Raw genomic sequence first — 12,342 nt, forward strand, 5'->3', positions numbered from 1 at the left:
GATTCTCAGCCTCTTGAAAGCAAGAAGGCTGAAAATTGAAAATCAGCGTAGCTAGCTCCTGGAGACTTCCTGAGATGGTGTGGATGCTATGGCTTACCTGGGGCTTTAATTACCTGGTTCAATGGTGAAATAGCGTGTGCTTGGGGAGACGATCTGGTAGAGCACAGGTTTCCCAGTTGCTACGACCTGTATGACTTTGGTCAAAGGTAGTACACTTTCCCATATTGAACTTGCAACTGATGATTCCCTGAATCATAAAGGCAAAGGTGTAAATAACTCTTTCTGAATCAGGAATCTATCAAGCACATTACTCTGTTTACTCTGCCTACTTGAAATTAAAAAAAAAAATAGTTATATGTTTACATGGGCACAAAAATATTAACATTGACGGGGATGTATCCTGAATTAAATCAGTCCCCTTGCATGTCTTCCTCAGAGTTCTAAATATATTTGGTTAATGTTAATGGCGTTTGGTTGAACTACAAGTATGGCTCGTACTCTGGTCTGTTCAATCTATGTGACCTAGACCTAGGAGGTAGAAGATACAAAAAACTTATTCTTATATTAGACAAGGTTATACTAGCCTAGAAAGAGGCTCAAATCTCCTTAACCCCTTTCTGCAATACATTCTAGATCTACAATTTGGTCTACATGGCAGGGATTCCAGAAAATCTGATTAGAAAACATTACATTTCAGGAGTTCCAGAAGTGTGCAGCTTGATTCAAGCCTTCCAGTTCTTTCCCCAGAGAAGGGTATAAGTCATGTACAATGGATGGAGAGTAAATGAGGCCTCACATGCTGGGATTTCCATTAGTAGTAAGTAGCGCTGCCTCAGGCCACGCATGATTGAGCAGACATAAATTTTAGAGGTGCCAACAAAGCCTCATTTTGAGCAGTACATCTTAAAATTCTAATACCCAGTATCTTTGACTTACAACCATTTATTTAGTAACCTTTAAAATTTACAACGGCATTGAAAAAAAGTGATTTATGACCAGTTTTCACGCTTACAGCCATGGCAACATCCCCGTGGGTCATGTGATCATGCTTCAGTTGCTTGGCAACCGACATGTATTTATGATAGCTGCAGTGTCGTGGTGCCATGTGACCATCTTTTGCGACCTCTGACAAGCCAAGTCAATGGGAAAACCATATACACTTAACAACTGTGTTACTAACTTAACAACGGCAGTGATTCACTTAACATGTGGCAAAAAAGATCATAAAATGGGGCAAAATTCAGTTAACAACTGTCTTGCTTAGCAGTGGCAATTTGGAGATCACTTGTGTTTGTAAGTTGAGGATACCTCTAAGTATCGCAGAGGATTCTGAGATTGTACTGTAGGATCAAGTGGGATCTGAAGTGATAACTATTCTCTAACATAATTCCAGTTCTGTGCCATTTGCTGCAAGAGATTTTGTAGTAATGTGTATCTTTAAAGGATATAATGGGATGTCTTGGGCCATACCTATTTGCTGACAACCTAACATGTACATCTAAGTATCACCATGTTTTTATCCCCATCTCCTCCAACTCACCTGAAACTGACTTTGTTATGGTAAACAGGGTTCACGTGGATAGACAGAGGCACTTCGCAACGTCTTGAAGCACCATCCCTAACCACGATTTTTAGTGGGAATGTCTGCAGGGGCAAAACAGGAAAAGTTAGTTGAATCCGAGAGGCTCAATGAAGAAGCCTACAGTTCCACAGAAGCCTTTGAAACAGCTAATTCCCTGAAATTATTAGGAACTGTGCAATGAGAAAGGTCCAAAGGCCTGAAACAAGACATGTGGAAATCAAAGTCTAATGGCAAAATGCTGACGAAGACAACAGAAGCTCCCTGGGACATGCAATTTTCCTTGGGATGGTTTGGGATATGACAGAGAGCCAAAGTCTAACATGCCTTGAATAGACTCCCACTATTTCACTGGGATGCTAAGCAGATGTACTGTATGTGCAAGGCAAACAATAGCACATACCTTGCCAGCTTGTTCACGAGTGAAACCTGCAGCAGGTACCTGCAAGACTCCTTCTGGAGTTATGCTAAAAGATAAGGAAGAGTCCTCAACGGTGAACTGTGGGAAGGGAAGACAATGTGGTGATTATAGAGTAGACAACACCTTCCGCTTGTTATCCCAGCCACTGAGTCTCACCCTGTCAGAGTCATCCTTCAAAATGCCACCTCCTCTCAGATGACCCCCTCATCTTAGATGATCCAGAGGAATTTCTTCTCTCATTTGAGGAGAACAATTTGTCCCTCCTTGTGATCACAGAGCTTTTCTCAAGCACACTCCTGCTTTTTTCTCCCAACCACTGCACTTACGGACAGTGTGCCTCTACCCCGCCTCTTCAAGACAGTTCTGTAGATTATTTCTCCAGGTGGAACATCTTCTGAAACTTGTATAGGCGACCGTCCTATGATATAAGAGAGATGGGGGTGGGGGTGGGGAACTAACGTAAATTGAACTTGGCAACATGGGCAAACTGAGGTTGAACAGTCTCTCGTTTCAGGATTATGAGACCTTTTGGGCAATTCCACTACCACTACTCTACTCTCTCTTCTATTCTTGGTCAAAATAATATTTTGCTACCTTGTGCTGATCAGGATCTGCTCCATGTTTATGGAAAACTCAACGCATCCCACCACTGCCTGCTGACTAATCTCCACCTAATCCCATTCCACTGTAATCTTACGTTAAACTGTTTTTCATTAAAGCACTTTTATCTTTTGTTGAATGTGCCAAAACTAATTTAATCAAGGAGGCTGCCGCATTCTTACCTATGCCAGTATATCCTTCATTGCACACTAATCTCTCTGCTTCATTAACTTGAACAATGAGTTGAGCATCTCTTGTCGTCTCTCTTGGACAGCTTGCTCTGAATGTTAAGACATACAGATTCACCACTCTAGCATCTAGAGCAGCACTGGGACTAAGTCTCACCTGGGAATCAAAAGAAAGAACCTTGGTGTGATTCTTAAGTAAGCATTAGAACAGAGTAGAGTTCACCAGCCTCTTTCCTCCCCTACACATCTCTGTGAGGGTAATTCCATCAAAGGACTGCCAGCCACTTCAAAAGCAACCCTGGATCTCAATAATTTCTTCACATCATCTGTGTTTAAGAGCTTAGACAATTTATTGCTAACTCAGCAATGTGGTGTTGGGATGATGACGATTTTATTAACCTTATATTTCATTTTTTTTTCAGTTCTTCAAGATTACTGTTAATATGCACACCAGTCTTCATCAAGTACTGCAAAGTGATTTACAGAATGAATATAAAATATATAAAACCAAGAATTGTAAAAAAAAAACAAAACACACCATACAGTGAAATGTCATAGCCAGCGGTGCACCTATCAAAAAGAACCTTCCCATGAATAAATAGATAAATATCTTAATTCATAAAATGTACTATTGAGAATAACTTCATGCATTTTGAACATAGAGAGTTCCAAAGTAAGGATGAATACAAATGAAGAAGTTCTTATTCTGATTACCATTGTCCACTGATGACATCATAAATAAAGCCCCGCCTAAGACCTTCTCAGCATCGGAAGAGGCATCATTTACTAAATCCACTACTCACTTCTGCTCTGCATCACAGCAACAGAGCCACAATCCCTTTCCCAATCTCGTCTTCTAGTTGCCCCCAAAAATGAGGCCTCGGATTTGTTGGATCATTCATAAGGCCATTATGGGATTCTCCAAATTGTAATCTGAAAACTTCAGAGCGCATAGGGTGCAGAAAGCTGGAATACTTAGCAGTAAGAGTCCAAATTGTTTATATGTGGCTTTTGTAAAAATGCCACGTATCAGTTAACATTTCCTTGGCCATTAATGCAAATACTATTCCTCAAAAATCATTCTATTGGGCTGGCCTATATTATCTTGTTTACCTGATAGCTGTTAGCAGATAAGAAGTTTGGAAAGTTGAAAAAAGAGGACTCCGGGGTGACGGTCCTCAGGTGTGTCACAGGCACATAGCTTGAGTTTGTACAACTGACAAAGATGGTAGTCACAAGTGAATTTGGTTCCTCACTGTCTGCCAGTCCCACTCTTCTAGGAAGGTCTGTGAACTCGACACCTAAGAGAAGGAACAGCAGGAGAATGTTGGTCCTATGACACCACTAATGGTATCAAGGACCATCTGCTAAGGACTGCTCCCTAATAGCAACTTTGGTCTGGAATCCTCTTCCAGCTGAAATTCACGAAGTACCTATTTCTTCATCCAGCCTTCTGTGTATATAGCATTAATGTTTGATGGAGGTTTTTTGTTTGATTTTGCCCTCAATTGTTTATTTATAAAAATTTTTTTAATAAAAATGAATTTATTTTTAATTTTAAAAAAGAGCAGCTATTTTATCCTATACATTACGTTCACGTTCTTTTTTTGTCTTTCAACTCAAAAAAATCCATATGCAATATTTAAGAACAATAAGATGACTAAGCAGAAACCAATAGAGAGGCTTGCCAAGAACTCTGGTTCAGCCACATCTGGAAATTTCTTCAGTTGTCTTGTTATGAACCTACAATTCATTTCATGGTGTCACTTGCTGAACGCTGCAAAGCATACTCTCTTGTATGTTTTCTGCCACAAACAAGAAACAAAGCAGGAATGTCAATGGGGTATGATTGGGGAAAAAACAAGATGATGGGTGTAAAAATGTGATTGAAGGAATTCATTCATATATATATATATATATATATATATATATATATATATATATATATATATATATAGACTATATATATATATATATATATATATATATATATATATACACACACACACACATACATACATACATATATATATATATTGTGACTTTAAATATATATATATATGTATGTATGTATGTATGTATGTATGTATACATACATACATACATACATACATACATATGTTATATTTGTGCTGATAAATAAATAAAGGGAGACTAGTATAGATCTATTTCAAGCTATTTAGCTCTCATCAGCTAGCCATACCCTTGCTGGGAATTGAACCTGTGCAAGGGTATGGCTAGCTGATGAGAGCTAAATAGCTTGAAATAGATCTATACTAGTCTCCCTTTATTTATTTATCAGCACAAATATAACAAATGTAACAAAAAGGCAACAGTAAAAAATATTGGGTTTCTCTCTGGATGGTCTCTTGTGACGAGCCGAAGAACAGAGAGTGGAAGTGTGATCTTCCTCCCATATTTGGGCATACCAGGGGTTGTGACTATATATATATATATATATATATACTTAAAGTCACAACCCCTGGTATGCCCAAGTATGGGAGGAAGGTCACACTTCCACTCTCTGTCATTAGGCTCGTCACAAGAGACCATCCAGACAGAAACCCAATATTTTTTACTGTTGCCTTTTTTGTTACATTTGTTATATTTATGCTGATAAATAAATAAAGGGAGACTAGTATAGATCTATTTCAAGCTATTTAGCTCTCATCAGCTAGCCATACCCAAGCCATACCCAGGTTCGATTCCCAAAAACTTGGGTATGGCTAGCTGATGAGAGCTAAATAGCTTGAAATAGATCTATACTAGTCTCCCTTTATTTATTTATCAGCATAAATATAACAAATATATATGTATATGTATATGTATATGTATATGTATATGTATATGTATATGTATATGTATATGTATATGTATATGTATATGTATTCCTATATATGTATGTATGTATGTATGTATGTATGTATGTGTGTATATATATATATATATATATATATATATATATATATAGACTATATATATATATATATATATATATATATATATATATATATATATATACACACACACACACATACATACATACATATATATATATATTGTGACTTTAAATATATATATATATATGTATGTATGTATGTATGTATACATACATACATACATACATACATACATACATATGTTATATTTGTGCTGATAAATAAATAAAGGGAGACTAGTATAGATCTATTTCAAGCTATTTAGCTCTCATCAGCTAGCCATACCCTTGCTGGGAATTGAACCTGTGCAAGGGTATGGCTAGCTGATGAGAGCTAAATAGCTTGAAATAGATCTATACTAGTCTCCCTTTATTTATTTATCAGCACAAATATAACAAATGTAACAAAAAGGCAACAGTAAAAAATATTGGGTTTCTCTCTGGATGGTCTCTTGTGACGAGCCGAAGAACAGAGAGTGGAAGTGTGATCTTCCTCCCATATTTGGGCATACCAGGGGTTGTGACTATATATATATATATATATATATATACTTAAAGTCACAACCCCTGGTATGCCCAAGTATGGGAGGAAGGTCACACTTCCACTCTCTGTCATTAGGCTCGTCACAAGAGACCATCCAGACAGAAACCCAATATTTTTTACTGTTGCCTTTTTTGTTACATTTGTTATATTTATGCTGATAAATAAATAAAGGGAGACTAGTATAGATCTATTTCAAGCTATTTAGCTCTCATCAGCTAGCCATACCCAAGCCATACCCAGGTTCGATTCCCAAAAACTTGGGTATGGCTAGCTGATGAGAGCTAAATAGCTTGAAATAGATCTATACTAGTCTCCCTTTATTTATTTATCAGCATAAATATAACAAATATATATGTATATGTATATGTATATGTATATGTATATGTATATGTATATGTATATGTATTCCTATATATGTATGTATGTATGTATGTATGTATGTATGTATGTGTGTATATATATATATATATATATATATATATATATATATATATATATATATAACTTCAATCACATTTTTCACAATCACAGTCTTCACATTTTTTCCACATCCTGTGAATACCCCTGAAACATAGGAGCAGAGTGATTCCCAGTAGTGGAATTCAGGCCTGGGTCGCAGAACCAGCAGTGACCCAGCCTGCTGCGCCCCTGAACCAGTTCCCTCACCGCCACTGGGCCGCCGCCATTTTAGTTTTTAGTGACTGAGCCTACACAGTTCACTGTAAATTGTTCTGTGCATGCGCGAAGAACAATTTACAATTGAACAGCGCACGCGTGTTGCGCTGGTAGTAAAACAGGCAGCAACCCATCCCTGCATAGGAGGTCCTCTTAGGCACAATGGGAAGACTGTTTCCTAAGGATGTTTTAATATCCCCATTTTCTCCTGCTACTAATCAAGGAGAGAAGCAACCTAGAGCTAAGGAGAAATTTCCTGACAGTTAGAACAATTAATAGAGTGGAACAACTTGCCTCCAGAAGTTGTGAATGCTCCAACACTGTAAGTTTTTAAGAAGAGATTGGATAACCATTTGTATGAAATGGTATAGTAGGTTTTCCTGCTTGAGCAGGGGGTTGGACTAGAAGACCTCCAAGGTCCCTTCCAACTCTGCTATTGTTATATTTGTTTGTTACTTGCCTCAATTATAAAACATTTAATGCCCTTTGAAGCAGCACTTCGGGGACTGTCTGTTTTCCTTATTTTTTTATCCTGTTGCTTTTATCCTTCTGAATAAGTTCAGAACAGAGCATATAAAGAAAAATGCTCCTAAATTCCTAAAGTCATAGTGAGATCCCCCAATTTAAGAGAGCTGTTTTGTTAAGTGTGGGAACACATTAACGCACCGCAGGAGAACGTTGGAACAAATATTTGTTGGAATGCATACAGTAATCAGAAATGGTTTAAGAGAACCCAAAGACATATCTAACTTTGCCTTTATCCTTCTCCTTCTCCAAACTTTCTGAATGCATTGGATAACAATTTACAATAGCCATGCTTGCTGAGAATGATGGGAGGTATAGTCAAGAACATTTGTGGAGTAATGTGATTTGACATTAATTGTAAGTGATGACTATGGAAGGGATGCACAGAAATTTTGTAATTAATTGACACACTTTTTATAATTTGTAATGGAAGATGGTTTTATGTTTTTTGTTCTGTCCATTTGTGTTTGTTTAAAAATAAAAAAATATTTATAAAAAAAGGAACATTTGCAGAGTAATGGGTTTGCACAGCCCTGTACTAATCTCAGCAAGCCTTTTTTATCCTTCTCTCCTGAAAGTGTTTTAAATGAATTATAGTTGAATTAATTATATTTAATTAACAAAGATTCATGATCCATGGAAAAAAAAAATCCCAAACCTGTTCTTTGATGATAGGATATAAAATTATATAGAAAGCCTGATGGTCTATTGGACTGTTCTAGAGAGCTGAAATGTGCAGGTTGAGTTGTATTGATTTTACTTGGTTCCAATAAAATTATTACTCAGTTAGGAAAAATGTTTTCCTCCCTAATGAAAAGATTTTACGCATCCCTTCTCCTTTTCCAAACTACTTCTGCAATTCTAAACCAGTTAATTAATTAATAGTACTAGGGGAAAATAAGAAAGGGATGTTTTATGTATTGTATTTTGGCAAGCTCTACATTTCCTATTGAAAAAGGGATTTGCACAAAAGTGAAACAAGAATCTTTTTTGTTACCTCAGCGACTAAACAACAACATGTCATTTCGCTATCTTTTATGTACATTGTGAACAATTGGCTTTTACTCTCATGGCCATCTTGGATATCAACTTGTACGTCATGAGGGAAATTTGCTAAACAGGCAAAGATAGTAACACTCTTCTCCTTGGAATCAAATTTCTATAAAGTGTTTGTATAAATATGTCAGACAAGTCAGGAATTGCAGTTTTAGGTGAGCTGGGAGCAGAGGTGGGTTCCTACCAGTTTGCATCTATTCGGTAGAACCGGTTCGTCAAATCTACCGAACCGGTTAGAAGAGGTTCCACCAGTGGACCCGGAAAGCAGGCCACACCTACAGAAGAGGTTCCAAAAATTTTTGAAACCCACCACTGGTCCTTGGAAATGATTATTCTACGCTATCATGCTCATATTTATAAAACTCAGTGCCTCTGTGAAAGGTAAGGATGACTATTGCGTTTGTGGTGCAATTAGAACATTGCGTGTGTTGAAGTTGTTTTAACGCAAACCAAAGATGCCTTTTAAAAAACAAGTTGACATCATATTTTTATGCATGCCAGTGCTGTGTGTGAGGTAATTTAAGGTGGTTCTGACAAGTGGTGTCAGCATCTTCATATCCGGTCTCATGGGTGGCAAGCCACTCCTATCTGGTCACATGGGCGGCAAGCCACTCCCACAAAGGAGGCCACACCCACAGAGTAGGTTCTAACAATTTTTGAAACCCACCACTGGCTGGGAGCAAAGGACTGGTCAAAAGTACCCAAGCCCTCAAGAGCTTACTGATCAGGTAAGGTTCAACTACCTCTGGAAGCCTGTTTTCTCTTCCAGCAGCCCACTATTATAGGCTAAATGAGCCCAGAGTTTGAGCCCCAGTTCTGCAGCATTTCATATTCAGTCTCCAAATAATGCTTTGGAGTATGCAGGAGTGTAAGCGTAGCCCAAGTCTGCCATATTATAAAGCAATGCTCCGATTATGGTATCTGAATTGGGATTTCCCCCTTTTCTTGTTCCTGATGTCCTGGTCTCAAGGTTCTGGAACAAATGCTTGGAATAAAGATTCCTCCCATGAGCCTTCACATCTCAGAACTGTCCCACTACTGAAGGGAAAGAGCATTACATCTAGCGAAATAGCAGGGAGGAGGTCAATTGAGGACAGCTGGAAAATTGGAAAAAGAAAGACAAGTTCAACAGCCAATTCACTATTTTATATGTCTCTAAAACAATTTCCATGTCTGGGGAAAGAAGAGGAGAAACCTCTTAATTAGGTAAGATGCTTCCTGCTTCTTTTCAAGTCAAGGGGGGGGGGAACCAGTTTTTCCCCTAATTACTCTGAATTCCGAGGTCTCAATTGCCAACATGAAATGACAGTGTTTTTTAATCTAATAAATTAGATCTATTGCAGCTTTTTTGTTTTGTTTTTATAATGTTTAATCTGGCACTAAGTTACCTTGAAAGTTGTGCTATTTCTTTTTAAACAATTAAGCAAATACATCAAATTTCCATCCTGCACACTCCAGATCTGTTGGAATACAGAACCCATAGTTCTCTGCTAATATCTCCGCTGATTGGTAATAAAGCCAGAAACTGTAATAGAAGAGATCTGAGAGTCAATGTAGAAAAAGACAAAATTAAATTGAGAAATAAGTAAATTTAAATCAGAAAGCAGATAAAACTTAGATTCAAAGAATAGGCAGAAGAGTTTACCAGAACAATTGGCTGGTGTTTTATTGTCATTGTTCATTGGTGGATCATTTCTAGTTTGTTATTTTGTTGCCTTTTTGTCATTACTTATTTGTGTTAAGATGTAGAAACAATAAAGAATCTTGTAACACCTTAAAAATGGATGCACTGAGTATCACATGAGCTCATATGTTAATATGCCTGTTCCAAGGTGCCACTGGATTCACTGTTGCTTTTGCTTCAGTAGACTTACACAACAATCCCCTCTAGAACAAAGGTTTTCATGCTCATTAAAACTGTTCTTGGCCTCCTCTCATCCATCATTGGATTCTAAAATTTCCTAGGGTGCAATCATCTTGTTTTAATCAAAGACTGGATATTTTGTAAAGCTATAGCCCTAGGCAGCCTTGAGGCACCCCAGTGCCTATATGCCCATCTGGTGGCACATGTACTCACATACATATGCTTGGCTATAATCCATGTTTGTCTACAAGAAGAGCAGCCAGCTTTGTTTTCACAGCTGTCACACTTCAAAGGCTGTTCTTATAGTGCCACTAGCAACCTTATTTTCAAGCCATTGGTGTCTGGCCATTAAATATGGGTAAGCAGGTTTCCTTACCTTCAGCTCCGATATCTGAATCTACAGGTGGGAAGGAAATAAAAAGAGAAAAGAAAAGCTTCCTATGCTCTACCTGCTGTGAATCGAGTTAACTAGCAAATATTACTCAGAAAATTCACTGCTAAATGAGAAATAAAGGGAGATGCTCCCTGTCTGCTTACCACCCATTTTTATGGTGTAATTGCCTTGCCCCTTCCACATAATTGGATGCTGGTCACATAATTTGATGCTGTAACAGCACTAGGTGCTACAAATCAATTGTTTTGATTGATAACGCTCCATCTGGATTCACCCCTTCTTAAGGAAGGGTGGAAAAGGTTGCTCCACCTTCTGTCGGATCATCTTTGCAACTAGTTCTCTCCTCCTCTGAGAATCTAATCAAGAGCACCAACATTGCACTAATTTCCTCTGCAAATCAGGGCAGGAAAAAATCAGATGCTCTGCCCCATTGTCACAAGGCATCCAGGAAACCCCCTTTGAGGAACAGGGAGAGTGCTTTTTGTTAAGACCCAGGACTGCCAACTCTTCCAAATGAAAAAAAGATGGGGAGGGGAGGTAGAGTCCTCCAAATCAAGGAATTAAGCCTGGGTGGTTGGGGGGGCAAAGGAGTGGAGCCCCCTAATATTAGTCTGGGCTTGAGGGCAGAGCCAAATAGAGGATCTGCCTGTTAAACGGCAGACCTATCATATAGGAAGAGCAGAGCAAGAAAAACAGCTTCCCTTCCCCACCCTTACGCGTGTGCGCACGCACACACACACACACACACACACACACACACACAAACAGCGTGCGCGCACCCTCCAGGCAACACCTTGGAAAACAAACACAAACAAAGAAACCAAACAAGCAAGCTCTGCCTAGGTCAAGATCTGCTTTGTTTTTGTTTTCCTCCCTTAAGACCCAGCAAGGGGAATGGAAGCCATTTGGTCCTGATCAGCCCTGCAGACCTGGCTTCAATCTTTGAGCCTCACTGCAGATGAAGGGAGGCTGCATTGGAGCTAGCCAGACCGGGACACTTGCTGTTTGGCAAGGGAGCTTTGAAAGATCCCTGCAGGTGTAATTAACACCAACACCCTAATTAGAGGGACAGTCTTGATATGATGAAGCAAGTGCTGCACTTTGCCAGGAGGCCCACAGATTCCCATAACGGAGGCAGTGGTGGGATTCAAAATGTTTTACTAAAGTAATAGTAGTAAAAGTGGCTTGGTGGGCATAGCAGGGGAAGGATACTGCAAAATCCCCATTTCCTCCCGATCAGCTGGGACTCCGGAGGCAGAGAATAGATGGGGGCAGGGCCAGCCAGAGGTGGTATTTACCAATTATCCGAACTACTCAAAATTTCCGCTACCGGTTCTCCAGAACTGATCAGAACCTACTGAATACCACCTCTAGGCGGGGGGAGGCATTTCCTAGAGCCCCCTCAAATTCATTCAAGGAACTGTACAGCTTGTGTGCCCTACAGTTAGGCATAGTATTTGTGCAATCAGAAGCCACTGTGTAAAATCACATGCTTCAAGAGATCTGGGGGAAGTATTCTACAGAAGTGCTTATCTACCTATGAGTCGTGGTCCATTTT

The 12,342-nt window shown here is 38.8% G+C and overlaps 1 protein-coding gene across 1 annotated transcript in view; it reads right to left on the reverse strand.

Annotated features, from left to right (window-relative positions):
- CDHR4 (cadherin related family member 4) overlaps window positions 1-12,342 on the reverse strand; it is a 35,436-nt gene that overhangs the window by 22,403 nt on the left and 691 nt on the right. The window contains exons 2-10 of the mRNA XM_032239077.1: window positions 10,767-10,787; window positions 9,958-10,067; window positions 8,536-8,629; window positions 3,902-4,089; window positions 2,783-2,945; window positions 2,327-2,418; window positions 1,983-2,078; window positions 1,541-1,644; window positions 114-247 (exon numbers count right to left, since the gene is read on the reverse strand). Coding sequence (XP_032094968.1) covers window positions 114-247; window positions 1,541-1,644; window positions 1,983-2,078; window positions 2,327-2,418; window positions 2,783-2,945; window positions 3,902-4,089; window positions 8,536-8,629; window positions 9,958-10,067; window positions 10,767-10,787 — 1,002 coding nt within the window. The remainder of the gene's footprint in view (window positions 1-113; window positions 248-1,540; window positions 1,645-1,982; window positions 2,079-2,326; window positions 2,419-2,782; window positions 2,946-3,901; window positions 4,090-8,535; window positions 8,630-9,957; window positions 10,068-10,766; window positions 10,788-12,342) is intronic.

This window comes from Thamnophis elegans, chromosome 2, assembly GCF_009769535.1.
Source record: "Thamnophis elegans isolate rThaEle1 chromosome 2, rThaEle1.pri, whole genome shotgun sequence".
Lineage (NCBI taxonomy): Eukaryota > Metazoa > Chordata > Lepidosauria > Squamata > Colubridae > Thamnophis > Thamnophis elegans.